Source organism: Dama dama, chromosome 33, assembly GCF_033118175.1.
Source record: "Dama dama isolate Ldn47 chromosome 33, ASM3311817v1, whole genome shotgun sequence".
NCBI lineage: Eukaryota > Metazoa > Chordata > Mammalia > Artiodactyla > Cervidae > Dama > Dama dama.
Genome location: NC_083713.1, coordinates 40,626,528 through 40,641,628, shown reverse-complemented (window position 1 = coordinate 40,641,628; position 15,101 = coordinate 40,626,528). Strand labels below are relative to the sequence as shown.

The following is a 15,101-nucleotide window of genomic DNA, read 5'->3' as shown; positions in this document are numbered from 1 at the left end:
AAACTGGAAGAGAAAGTGGTTGGTGGTGTTTCTCAAATTTTAATGTGCATGAGAATCACAAAACAGTTAGTTGAAATGTAGACTTCATTAGATCCAGGGTAGGGAGTGAGATTTTGCATTTCTAACAAGTTGCCCAGGTGAATGCCGCTGACCCTGCTGGTTCATTGACCACTTTGTCTGGCAAGGGACAGTGGGTAAATGTCCTCTTGCCCTTCATCAAGAGAAGAAAGGAGATATCCTTTTGCTTTGAAGCTTATTCTGAAAGTGCACTAATGCAATGGAATATTTTATTTTTGAAATCTACTCTGATTCACTAAGAATCTGTTATCCCAAATGTCTTGGAAATTAATAGTATTTCTGTTCTACTTCCTGAACAGTTAAATTTAATTCAGCAAGTAGAATTTTTAAAGATTTAGGAATTAAAAAAAGATGTATATGTACAGCTGAGTCCCTACGCAGTTCACCTGAAACTAAAACACTGTTAATCGGCTATGCGTGTGTGCTCATTGTGTCCAACCCTTTGAGACCCCATGGACTGTAGCCCACCAGGCTCCTCTGTCCATGGAATTCTCCAGGCAAACGTACTAGAGTGGGTTGCCATTAATTAATTGGCTATACTCGAACAGAAAATAAAAAGCTTAAAAAAAAGATATATGAGAGAGCTTGCATGAGGGAATTCATTTCTTTCTGGGGAGGCAAAAAAATTAACATGTGAAATGCTAAAATAAATGTTTTAGGAGCACAGTGGAGAGGAATTCATACTGACCAGAGAGGAAAGATGCTTTGAAAAGCCTTCACAGAGGATATGGTATTTGAATTTGACCTTGAAGAATGAGTAGGAGGGTTTCCTTTTCTCCATACCCTCTTTATTGTTTGTAGACTTATTGTTCATAGACTTTTTAGATGGTGGCCATTCTAACTGGTGTGAGATGGTACCTCATTGTAGTTTTGATCTGAATTTCTCTAATACCTAGTGAGGGCTTCCCTGATAGCTCAGTTGGTAAAGAATCCATCTGCAATGCAGGAGATCCCGGTTCGATTCCTGGGTTGGGAAGATCCCCTGGAGAAGGGATAGGCTACCCATTCCAGTATTCTTGGGCTTCCCTGGTGGTTCAGCTGGTCAAGAATCTGCCTGCAGTGCAGGAAACTTGGGTTTGATCCCTGGCTTGGGAAGATCCCCTGGAGAAGGGAAAGGCTACCCACTCCAGTATTCTGGCCTGGAGAATTCCATGGGCTGTAAAGTCCATGGGGCGCAAGAGTCGGACACGACTGAGCGACTTTCACTTTTAGCATCTTTTCATGTGCCTCTTGGTCATCTGTATGTCTTCTTTGGAGAAATGTCTATGTAGGTCTCTGCCTCTTTTTGAGTGAGTTTGTTGTTTTGATATTGAGCTGCATGAGATGTTTGTATATTTTGGAGATTAATCTTTTAATCAGTTGTTTCACTTGCAAATATTTTCTCTCATTCTGAGGGCTATCTTTTTATATTATTTATGGTTTCTTTTGCTGTGATGAAGATTTTAAGTTCAATTAGGTCCCATTTGTTTATTTTTTAAATTTTCATTACTCAAGGCAATTTTACTCCAATAAAAAAATCTATATATATCTGAAACCACACTTTAAAAAAAAAAAGTGAGTAGGATTCCAATAATTAAAAAACGGAAGGGTAGCAGAAGGCTGTTTCAGGAACAAAGGCCTAGAGCAAGGGTCCTTAACTTTGGCTTCACATCAGATCATCCCAGAAGATCTGAAACATAATCAGAGTTTTAAATTAATTGGGGCCCGAGCACCAGTGTTTCCTACAAAGCCCCTTGGTGATTTTAATGTACAATCAGGTTGAGGATCATCAGAGATATAGAAAGATACAAGGTTTTTGTTAAGGTGTTTTGAGGTATTTGGAGGGAAATGGGAGGTCTATAGAACAGAAAAGTCCCAGATGGTTCTTGGCAAAGATGGCTGGATCCACTGTGGTGTAGGGTACATAATTTTTTGTCACTACTAATTAAAGCAATATATAATTATTATTGAAATAACCAAGGCTATATAGATGATGTGCTTCATAAATATGAGTGTTTGAATTAAGGTGATTTCTATAAAAGCAATCAATTCACTGTCTTGACTTCCATGTCTTGTATTACTTTACCAAGAGAGGGATGAAAAACCGGTGGTTCAGGCTGCACTGCTGTGATGGAGGTCTAAGCCGGGGTAGTGGCCACTGGCGTGGAGAGGACGTGGTGTATTCAGCATGGTTGATGGAATCCTCAATGGCAGTGCTACTCTGAGTGTGATCCTTGGGCCAGCAACACCACACCAATGAGCAGCTTGTTTAAAAGGCAAAGTCTGACACACACACACACCCCCAACCTGCTGAATCAAAATCTCTAGAAGAGAAGCCATAAAGTGTCCAGTGATTCTTATGCTTGTTGAACTTTGAGAAACACTGGTCTATGGGGCTGAGAGACACCATTGGACTCACAGATTACATGTACACATACACTCAGACACAGACATACACAAAACCCCATGGAAAGTTGAGGAGACAAAGAAATATGCAGAGATGAAAAGACAGCAGTGATAAGATTCCCTCAGCAGAGCGTATGGAAGGATAGCCATGGGAGCAAAAGCCTGCCTGTGCAGAAATGACGGTTCTGCAATTTCCTGGTTATATAATCTTGCACAAGTTTCTCAACTTTTGTAAGCTTTGGCTTCTTACAAATTGAATTATTAGTGTTTGTTACCTAGAATGATTATAGGATTAAATGAAGTAATATGTTTATTATATGCAGTTTTTATGACATTGTGGAATTTTCATGCCTAATGCTATGCCTGGCACACAGTAAATGCACACCAAATCTTTGTCATTTTTATTCATTATACTGTATTTCTTCCTTACAAATCAATTAATCCTAAATGAAGGTTTGTGTCCAATATTTGGGCTTGTGGTTATCATAGATGTAGAATGATATTTCTCTTTTGTGTGGTATCTCTCCAGATTCCTTTACATCTTCTTTGTACTTTTTTTTTTTTTTTTTTTCAGAAAAAGTTTTGTTCATGTTAAAAATCCTTACCTGGACTCTATGGATGAAGATGTTCTCTATCACTTGGATTTAGGAACAAAAACACACAACCTACCAGAAATGTTTGGGGATGTAAAGGTAAAAGTATTTCTAACTTTAGGGAAAACAATTTAATTTCCTCTGGTGATATTTCTCCTTATTTTCCTAACATAAACATTACTCTTTTGACTAGAGAAATGTCAGAGGTCCAATAGGAACCAAAGTCATGCTTATTCTCTGAAACAATTTAGATTGTGTATGTCATAAACAATCATTTCCACCTCAACAAGACAGGTTCCCAAACTAAATCTAATGCAAACATTGTTATTTGACTTCTCTGGCCCCTAGAGATAAATCTGACTTTATTGACAATCCTGCTGGGTGTTCAGAATTCATTATGGTTCAGTTCACTGTTTAACATCTTTATTTATAGATGAACCTCACTAATCTTCATTTTATCAAACCATGAAATAACTCAACAGAACTAACAATAGGATCTACCACTTCCTGAAAACAATTATTTAATATTTCATATTATTAAGATTTTTGTTATTTCATAAGACAATATTATGAGAAAAAATTGTTTATGGAATGTTACTAGGAAAATTATGTCTGTATTATTTATTTTATCTTAAATGTATATGTTAATTATAAAAGTGGCTCATGTTCATTATTTAAAATTGGAAAAATATAAAAAAGAATAATGACTTTAAAAAACACACCTAAGAAAAACTCCTACCATCTAGACATAGATGCCATCAACTTATTTTCTTTTCTTTTAAAGCTTTTTAATAGATTTTAAAATAGTTGGAATTACATAACTTTATATCTTGTGTTTTTCATTTAACTTGATGTCATTAATATTTCCCCATATTTCAATATTCTCTTTGAAACACAGTTTTTATGGATGCCAAGTGCCTATGCCATACATTATATAGTCTAAAGTTGGCTTTCATGTTGAAGTATTTTCCATTATAAACAGCACTCAAATTGATATTTTTCTACCTAAAATTTTTTCACATATAAGTCTATTTCTTTAAGATAATTTACAGAAGTAGTCAAAGGGAATAAACTTATTTTTAAATTAATTTTTATTGGAGTATAGTTGCTTTACAACTTTGTGTTAGTTTTTGCTGTATAGCAAAGTGAATTATAAGTCTATATATATACATATATATATATACATCCCCTCATTTTTGGATTTCCTTCCCATTTAGGTCACCCCAGAGCATTGTGTAGAGTTCCCTGAACTGTATACTAGGCTCTCATTCATTATCTATTTCATATATGAACCTAAAAAAATTTTTTTGTGCTCTAAAAGGCCTACACTGAATCACAGTCCCACTACTAGAGAACTGTGCAGTTTTCAGCTGACTTTTATTCACTCCTTTAGCAATTATAAAAACAAAAATAAAAATTCGCACATCCACTATCTAAATCTTCACATTCCCTCTTTTAGGTGGGTATAGCAGATATTCATTTCCTCCATAAAACAAGGAAATTGAGCTCAGGGTGGTCAAAGGTGGTTAACAAGTTACACCATACAGGGGCAGAGCCAGGGCTTGCCCAGTTCCCAGGATTCTTGCCTACTGCACTACGTGGGCTCTTTGAGTCATCGTAACTGAGAACAGTCCATTAATTGGCAGGGGACACTGGAGAAAGGGGAGGAAGAGGAGGACGATGGTAGGTACATGAAGAAGGAGGAGAAGGAAGGAAAGCGGGAAGAGGGGGGTGAAGAAATCAATCTATGATGCTCATTAACAGTAGGTGTTAAATTGCTTCCTCCCCTCCCATTGCTCCTATGGCACAATAGGAGCTGATCTGATGTGACCTGCCTGTGTCCTTACTCCCCTGCAATCAGTGACTCCTTGCCCTTTCATGGCATCCCTCAATCTTTTGCTTCATCTTTTCAATGTAACCTCTCTTCCTACTGCTGTTTCCGATATTTATGCTCCAAGAGAAATTGATCAAGGCCGTCTGTGATACTCATTAACCAGACTTTATCTGAATTCAGATGTTAGGTTTGAGGTTCATGCCTCACAATTTTTCCAGGACCCTTATATGAGGATAACTCTGATTAATTAAATGATCCATCGTAATTAATAAACTAAGGTGCACATCTAATTAAAAAGACATGTTTTTGAGACAGAACATGATCTATTATTTACATATCTAGGTATCTCTCTCTCTTCTACCAGGTTGGATTTTTATCAGCACTCATTCTTATACTTTATTATAACCACTATCCAATCTTAAAAATTCATAACCCACCTGGTTCTGGACTACTTCAGTAGATTCTCTTTTGGATAAAATGACATGCTCTGGTTTAGAACACATTTCTACCAGAGAACAACTCTATTGATTGGGCCATTTGGATGGCTAGGAGGCAAACGTGTGTGTGTGTGTGTGTGTGTATGTGTGTGTAGATTGGGGAACAAGTATGTAATTCCAAATAATCTGAACTGGCTGTTTATTCTTTAGGGGCAGCAGGTAAAGTCTGACATATTTATTAAGGCTCTTCTCAGAAACTTGCCTCCTTCCAGTTACATTCTTATCTTTGATCGAGAACATGCTAGGTTCAATTACTTGACTCACTTAAATTCCAAGATAGCAATCCTAGGTAAGAAGAGAGGACATAACCCATCAGTACCTGTAAACTTAGCCTTATTTCACAGAGATGATCATTATTAATACCACTGTGTTCAAAGGAAAGAAGAACTTTGAGTGTGTAAAATTTTTAAACTTAAAATTTTGAATCATTGAAATGATCTCTATTTTCTTCATTTTCTTACTTGCCGTACTTAAATTAGGGCTTTGTTAGCTGCTACTTCAAACTATCGGTGGCCTAACACAATGTAAGTTTGTTTCTCATCCACACTGAGTACCAAGTGGGTACCCCTGGTCAATGGGTGGCTTTCCTCCAACTGGTGATTAAGGGTCCAGACTTCTTTCATCTTGTTGCTCTGTCATCTTCAAGGGGTGCCTTGCAAGGAGTGCCTGGGTGTTAACACCCATTCAGCAGACACATGGAAGGCAATCTATAGGATCATTAATGGGAGATTTCTCTGGGTGAGAACTGGAAGTGACACTCATCACTTCTGTTCACATTCTAGCAGCTGGAACTCAGGTGTACGGCCTCATCTAATTGAAGAGAAGGCCAGAAAGTTACATTTAGTAGTGTACCCAGAAAGAAGGGGAAATAGCTTTGGTGAACAGCTAATGTCTTCTGTCGTACTGACTTGACTCAATCAATCATTTGAAAAATATAATGGGGGATCTTTAGAAGCTATCTGCTCAAATTCAGCCTCCAAATATATCCTTTATAAAATCACTAACTGGTGCCCTCCATTCTCTCCCTAGAAATTTCAAGTAATATGGAAAAGCATTATACCACTATGTAATGTGTATTTTAAGTCTTTTTACTTCTTTATTAACATATGAAATATATATACTGAAATAGGACTAGATTAATACAACATGGCAAAGCTAAGTCTTTCAAAACAGTAGGCATATTTGAAAGTGAGTTCACTCTGGCAGTCATTAGGCCAAGTCCTTAACATAGTTTTGCAATGCTTCAGACTCCTTCCCAACTCGTTTTTATCTCCTTTGATAGAACTAGGACAAATCATAATTGAGGAGAGCATAAATCACAGAAATTGTTGCTTAAGGTTAATGTTGGTTGGTGGTCTTCAGTTGCTTTTTACTTCTCATCAAAGCAACCAGACTGAAAATTATGTCCAGAGGTGATATTTAGTAAGTCTGATTTAGAAATAACTCTTTAAGAACAAAAATGCTTTTGTCTATACTTATCATCTTTATGTCTCCAGAAACATTCAGAAATTCCCATTGATTACAGCAATATCTACGTTCAAAGAAGAATTCAAACCGCAAGCTATTCCAACATCTGTTTTGGTTTTATGGTCAATCTGAATAGCTGTAATTTACATTTATGGTACCACACAATGAGGTTATTTTCAAACTACTGTATTTTGTAAAAAGGAAACAACAACAAAAATGACCTCCTTGTACTTAGATCTTGAGCCAAGCCTTAACTATCCATACCCACAAGGGGAAAATTTCATGAATAATCAATAATAATTCAAAAACTCACCTTAGACCATGGTCTTATCCTCTTTGCTACTCAGGCTTGACGAATACCTTTCATTACAGTTCATACCAACTTTAGGCCCCAACCGAGAGCCTTGTAAGAAGGCACAGAAAAGACAATAATGAGGGTAGGAGAGAAGCAGAGGGCCTGGATAAAAGGGTAATTACACACCATAATAGAGAATGAGGTGGCACAGGAATTATTGCTAAATGGAAACGGAATGCATCGTGTAGTGAGACCACCCGTCACTCACAGTAAATCGATTGTGAATTGGGCACCTGACTCTACAACCTCAGTTAGGTATCTCCTTCGGCAGATACTCTTTATGCCTGTGAGAGACCTCATCGACAATCTTTCTGAAGCTCTGCCCAACACTGCCTGCATCAGTCAGGCAGCACCAGCTGCCTTTTCCTTGCTGGATTTGAACCAGCTTTATTTGCAAAAATTATGCATATACAGAAACAAATAAGCAAGCTAAAAGCAGGGCTAGGAAATTGCTCTATAATATGAAAGATGGAAGTTACCATTTGTTGACCACTCAAAAAGTGCCTGGCTTTGTCCTCTATCACACTCAACAAAATCCTCGAAAGGGACTATATTTTTTTTCCTGTTTTGGTGATGATGATCTGAGGCACATAGAGATTACATGTATAACACTGAACAAGCTTCTTCTTAATCAGAGACAGAATTGGGGTACAAAACCAGGCTTCTCTAACTTCAAAGGGCAGTCCTTTAACCACTATGTTTCCATATCTCTCTGACTTGGGGCTTCTTCAGATTCTGTACACTTTGCCACTCAGTTCAGATTCCAGAATGACTTTGCACCTGGTACCTTTCTGTGGACTATGCTTCACTGGGTCTCTGATACCTGCTGCCACTCATCATCCCACTGCTGAGCACTGGTCCCCACAAAGCTGGCTGCTCATCCACACTACACTTAGGTCATGCCCATCCTGTCTCTGGCATCCACCTCTCCCAGCCCTGGGGCTGATGTACCCCTAACAGGCTATTGCACAAGCAATTACCAGACAATTTTATTACTGTACTTTATTAGATTTGACACTCTTGACTGCAACACATATTGTAACTTCAAAGATGTTAAAATGTGAATGAATAAGACAAAAATGAAACCAAATCATTGGAAGTGATGAAATACCATACTGCGATTTTTAGTCTACAATGATAAGGCTTGTTCCATGAGGATTTCTTCTGAATGAAAAGTTGGAAAGTCTTGTGCTTCCTTTTAAGTTTCATGTTAACATCGTGTATTTCACAATAAAAACATATGATTTGGAGGGTGGAATCAGAAAACATATCTAAACTCGTTATTCTCTTATGGTTACTCTTACATTACTTACATTCCATGTCCTCAGAATTGCCATGTTAAGCCTGTAGCCCACTAATGCCCAACAACAGGCTACCCATATGAACTTAAAATGCTGGTAGATGTTCACTGTGACAAAAATACCCACCTGAACAAAATCAACACTTATTTTGATTTTGTGATTATCTTTTTCTTTACTAATTAAGTACATCAAACTTTTTTTCCGGTTGCCTGATTTCCCAGTTAATGATGGCAATTATTTAACTCATGAACATTAACCCAGAAGGTCTACATATATCCTGAAGTATATAACTGAAAAACAAAATAACAACATTAAAGTTGAAAGATGACCCTTGCCTTTTATCTCAGGTACTAAGGCGGGTAATTGTTTATTTTTATTAACAGTTTGTCTGTGTTGGTGGGAGCCCCAACAGAATGAAAGCATTTGCACTGTTTATGCACAAGGAGCTCAGATTGGAGGATGGTGAAGAGGACATCAAGGATATCTGTGCTGGGACAGACAGATATTGTATGTACAAAATTGGCCCCGTCCTCTCCATCAGTGTAAGTACTCAATAGCTGCATGTCACGTAGTCATCACAAGCGAGCAAAAGAAAGTGGGACCTTCCAAATATAGGAATTCCTTTTCCTCTTCTTCTTTGCATTTTAACACAGTTAAAGTAAGTGTCCAGGTGTGACATTCATAGTTGGAAAAAGTCCTAAGGGCAGAAAATAACATTCCGTGCCACTTTGGTATACTTTATTAGTTACGACTCAGCTATGCAAGTTAGGGGGAAAAGGCTTCAAAGCATACTTCCTCTCTTTAGTTTGTAACTGATTAATAAGCCACCAGAAATTTTTCTCCTCTGTGTCTTATCCAGCTTTGGGAATGTTTGGCTTTTAGTACACAGGGTCTAATTTTCAGGATTACCAAAGTGGTGCCATTTAACACTATACTAAGCTTGCTGAAAAGCTGCTAATGCATTTCTATGGAGATCTTGTAAATTGCTCTCCTGTATTTAGAACATGCTAACAGTTCTGGACACACGGTGTCCTGAGACAATATGAAAGTGGAATGACTTGCAATCTTAGGGAACACAAAGCCTCTTTCCCTCTTGGACCCAGGGTGGCATACACTTAGCCAAGTGTAAATGCATGTGCACCCAGCTTGCCTTCCAAGTGGGTCTCTCTGCCACAGGGCTGTTATCTGAAACAACAGCTCTGAGGCTGTACATATCTAGCCACTGAAGCCCCCATAAGGAGACAGTTAACCATGTCAGATGACAAGCAAAGAATCTACAACAGGGTGTGACAATTCTAAGGAGCTGCATTATACATGACTCCTGCACTAGGGGATAACTACTTTTCCTCAGTCACTCTGGAGATGGAAGAATGGATGATCATGGCTGCAAGCCTGGACTGAAGAAGGGAAAACTATGCAACACTAGTGGAACAGCCAAGTTGATCTCTCCTCTGAGTCAAAACACATAAAACCTGCTTTGGACTCAAATGGGAGAAACCATTCATTCATGTATTTGTTTATCTAACAGTTATAGAATATCTATATTAGGAAAAACTGAATACCCCCTGATCTTGGCATATTTTGTCTTACTAACTTTTGTTTGACTTTTAGACTACAACTCTTTGTCCTTTTTTGCACAATAAATGGGGAAGGACAAAAAGGTAAAATTTATAAAAATGAGAAACTATCATAAACAAGTAGTAAAACTTCAGATATAAAAACAGCAGTGACTGATACTGTTGACCTGTCAGAAAAAGAACTGAAATATGCATCATGCCCGAAGAGGTCAGCCAATTGGAAATGAGCCTCAGTAGGCAGAAAGAGGATTTCTAGTTGAGATCCCTTCTTTGAAAATTCTTCCTCTCCAAAAGCTGCTGAGGTGTGTGTGTGTGTGTGTGTGTGTGTGTGTGTGTGTGTGTGTGTGTGTGTGAAAGAGAGAGACAGAGAGTTCAGTAGAAATACACAAGCCCATTTGTCACTTTATCACCATGCCGTATATAAAGTGATAATCATAAACTTATCAAGTATCTGATTTAGGAGGAAACTAATAGATCAAATAATGGTTCATTCTCTTCATTTATAATTGAGGAAATGAGATTTAGAGAGTTTACTCATTAGTGGCAGAGCCCAGACTTGTTAATCTTGGACATACAATTAATATAGGTTTGATTCATGCCTCCAGGAGACTTACGATGGATTTGGAAGTCAGAACATGTTCCATGGCAACCAAAAATAGGAAGTCCAGAGGTTCAAAGTTTCCATAGTTTAATATTCTTGATGGTGAAAAAAAGGGAACTCAAGTGAAAATATTGTGCCCATGGCTGAGTGGTTTTCCAGATTTGTTAATGAAGAACTAGTGGAAGCCATCATCTAACTGCCAAGATGCCCCTGGTGCTTTTGTGCACACACATCTTTGTGCCTGAGTAGAATACTGAAGACCACATTTGACTCTCTTGCATTATGTTAGAAATGAAATAGAAACTGATTCTAAACTTAGCTCCATCTACCACAAATTCCAGCATGGAGGATATTTCTGGAACATTATTAGAACATATTGTAAATGCCAAGAATGGCCAAGTCCTCTAACCTGTGTTGATCTTTATTCTATGACAATGATTCTACTCTTCCAAATGCTGAGGAAGACAGGGTTGCAATCATGATCTATAGCAATTTAATCAACAACTTAGTCTCACCTACACATTTAGTATGGGCTTCCCAGGTGGCGTTAGTGGTAAAGAACCCACCTGCCAATGCAGGAGAAATAAGAGACGTGGGTGTGGAAGATCCCTGGAGGAGGGTATGGGAACCCACTCCAGTATTCTTTGCTGGAGAATCCCAAGGACAGAGGAGCCTCATGGGCTATAGTTCATAGGGTTGCAAAGAGTCGGACACAACTGAAGTGACTTAGCAGGCATGCACACACTTAGTATATGCTCCAATTTTTAGGTGTAGGTATAACCCACATCTCTAACTTTGTACCTTTCAAAGCTCACACAGAGTAATAGCAAATGAACATGGATACATGGAGCAATGAAATGGATTTACTCTTTCATTTACTATGGTGGAAAAGGACTAAATACGTGGCAGCCAAATCTATATTTCCTCGAAATCAAGTCAATCTTGCAAAAAGCTCTTTTTCAAAGACTCACTGTGAAAAGCCCAGAAATGGCACTGCCCTGACACACCAGTACACCATGCTGTCCCCACCTTCTGCTCTTGACAATGAGGGCTGAACTCAGTTTAACTGGCAGGGAGATGCCTCTCTTTGATCATCACAGATGGACCCATCTATCAGCATGTCATGTGGGCGTCAGTTAGAGCTGACTTACGTTTTTCTCAGCTTTGGCAAAGTCATAATGATTATGTAAATTTATCTGCGGGCTGTTAACTTGTAATGAAGGAAGAAAATATGTCCTGTGCGTGTATCAGTCTGTGAGATGTATAATGACTTTCCCTTTTCTCTCCACAGCATGGCATGGGCGTCCCCTCCATTTCTATTATGCTTCATGAACTCATTAAATTACTATACCATGCCCGGTGCTCTGACGTTACCATTATCAGAATCGGTACATCAGGGGGAATAGGTGAGATAAACTGATTTCTATACTATACTAATAAATCCAAGTAGTGGTTCCATACAGGGTAGCTAGCTGCCAAAGCATACCAACATACTCAGAGCCCCGCTGAAACCCAGATGGGCTGAAAAGTGTCAGGAGGCTGAGCTTGAGACAATTTGGAAATTTAAACTTAGAGAAAACTAAAGGAATTTAAAGAAATATGTGTGTGTGTGTGTATATATATACACACACACACACATATATATATACACCCATATATGGGTGTATGTATAATCTTTCTCTTTTTACCTGCATGGAACCCTGGAGTGAGACATCACACTGCCCATTGCCCAGATAGGCTTAGGTGTTCTTAAAGGGAAGAGTGAAACAATTGCTAGGAAATTTGCTTTGAGAATAAGAGTAAGTTTCAAGGATTAGCATACATTTTGAAACTTAAAAATTTTATAAGTGACAGAAATAACTGCTTTCAAGTGAAAAAAAAAATCACTAAGACTTGCCTTGTTTATCAGCTAAGTAAGAAGATGTCAATAGTTCTCAGGAAAGCATTGTTTTTAGCTCATGGCAGTGACTACCCTTTACTTGGCTTGGTCTGGGTCTTTTGTACATGGACATACCAGAAGACATCAGGCTAGGCTGTTAGGGAAGAGTCGGCAGATGCTTCCAAAGTTTTTCTCATCACCACCCCTCCTCCCTTATTCCTTGGCTGGCCAGGCAACTGGTCAGAAGCCTTGTTTATATATCCACCCTGGGTTCAGGTAAAGTTCTGAGGAGACCTTCTTTTTCAACCTTTTCCTCAGGAGCAGATCTTGTGAGAGGATGATTCTACTATGTCAAGAAATGCAAACAGCAGGGCATTGTAACTGAAAATGTTGGGTTGACAGAGTGACAGGACTGAATGGGAATTTTTTTTTTTTAAACTGGGAATTATTAAAAAAATTTGGTCTTAGAATTACACAGGTGGCTAAGTCGTGCTTCACTGGAAACAAACATGTTAAAAAAAAATCATGTCCTTTCCATAGCTGTGGTACAGGAATAAAGTCCATCCAAGACCCTCACAGATGGATTAAAGGACATCTATGGATGTCCATTCAGAAGAGAAGGAGAATGTTAGCAATCATTGTTAGATCAGGCATCCTTCAGGATGGTTGTTTAGCTAATGTTATGCCAAATAGGCAATAGTAGGGAATGAGGCATTTGGGGATGAAATGGATAATGTTGTTATAAAAAGTGCTCAGAATTCTTGAGTTGTGGGATACAAGGATCTGTCTGTGCAGCCCGTGCCCATGAAGTGTACCATCCTGACCGCTGAGGTTTCCCTACGATATTAGCAAGTGTCCAGTGTGGGCAAGGTAACCTACTGACTGTCCAGCTTATGGTCATGGACTCTAGGTGTTTTGCTTCATGATACATACATCCCTTGCAGCACAATGAAGGCCTATGAATTGTGGGAAATTAAAGCAATGTGCTATTGTGGATATCTATCATTTTGAAGTTGGTCTCCTTAAGAATTCTTAACTTATTGGTAAGATGTGTTTGTTTGTTTTGTCATAAGAAGCATTGATTTGGAGATGAAGAATGTGCAACTTGTTTTCTTCCCCCCTTATGTTTCCATTCTTTAGATGAGCCAACAAAACTTGATGATGATGAAGTATTTGAATAAATAGTAAATAGTACATTAGCCTTTAACTGGGATATAAATGTTTCAATGCATCTAAATAATAGGATGGCATGTGAATAACTTCATTATTGATGTCCACATTTTCAGTTTCCTTCTCAGTCACTTTCTTGTCTTTAGGACATTGTGAATAATTCAAGAAGCTACTTTTTTGATTTATTTAAAAAGTATCTGACCTACCAAAGTTCTATTATCATAGTCCACTTTGGGGTCTCTACCTGGCTTTTCTAAATCAACCACATGCTGACCCATGTTGGAATTTATTAAGAACCCAGAAGGATATGGCTATGCACTGTGGTAGAGGTTTGTAATTTTTTTCTATACTAAGTCACATAATAAATATTTTTGGCTTTGCAGGCCATATGGTTTCTGTTGTAACATCTGAACTCTGCCATTAGTGTGGAAACAATCATTAAAAATATGCAAATGAGTGAATGTGGCTGAGTTTCAATAAAACTCTATTTACAAAGATGGACTGGATCTGGCCCATAAGTTGTAGTTTGCAGATCTCTGTCTATGGCATCTCTATGGAAACATTTCACTCATTCAATGAATTTTTACTTATAATGTGAACTTATAATGAGTACTTATAATGTGTCATGGATCACAGCTTTGTTGTGGCAAAGGGGCTTGTGTAACTCAATGAAGCTATAAGCCATTCCATGCAGGGCCGCCCAAGATGGACAGGTCATAGTGAAGAGTTCTGACAAAATGTGGTCCACTAGAGGAAGAAATGGCAACCCACTCCAGTATTCTTGCTATGAGAATGCCGTGAACAGTATGAAAAAGCAAAAAGATATGACACCAGAAGATGAGCCCTCCAGTTCAGAAGGTGTCCAATATGCTACTGGGGAAGAAGAGGGCAGCTACTAATAGTTCCAGAAAGAATTAGGTGGCTGGGCCAAAGCGGAAATGACACCCAGTTGTGGATATGTCTGGTGGTGAAAGTGAAGTTCCATGCTGTGAAGAATAATATTGCATAGGAACCTGGAATTTTAGGTCTAAAAATCAAGGTAAATTGGAGGTGTTCAAGCAGGAGATGGCAAGATTGAACATCGACATCTTAGGAATCAGTGAATTAAAATGGAACAGAAAGAGCAAATGTAATTCAGGTGACCATTTTATCTACTACTGGGTGCAAGAATCCCTTCAAAGAAAGAGTAGCCCTCATAGTCAATAAAAGAGTCCAAAATGCAGTACCTGTGTGCAGCTTCAAAAACGACAGAATGATTTTGATTCATTTCTAGGCAAACCATTCAATATCACAGTAATCCAAGTCTATGCCCCAATCACTGATGCCAAAGAAGCTGGAGTTGATTGGTACTATGAAGACCTACA

General features: G+C 38.3%; 1 protein-coding gene across 4 annotated transcripts in view; it reads left to right on the top strand.

Moving 5' to 3' along the window:
- The window catches only part of UPP2 (uridine phosphorylase 2), a 103,638-nt gene that overhangs the window by 64,635 nt on the left and 23,902 nt on the right, over positions 1-15,101 (top strand). For all 4 annotated transcript variants that reach the window (XM_061135025.1, XM_061135026.1, XM_061135022.1 and 1 more), the window contains 3 exons: positions 3,038-3,155; positions 8,894-9,052; positions 11,980-12,094. In XM_061135025.1, the coding sequence (XP_060991008.1) occupies positions 3,038-3,155; positions 8,894-9,052; positions 11,980-12,094 (392 nt within the window). The remainder of the gene's footprint in view (positions 1-3,037; positions 3,156-8,893; positions 9,053-11,979; positions 12,095-15,101) is intronic.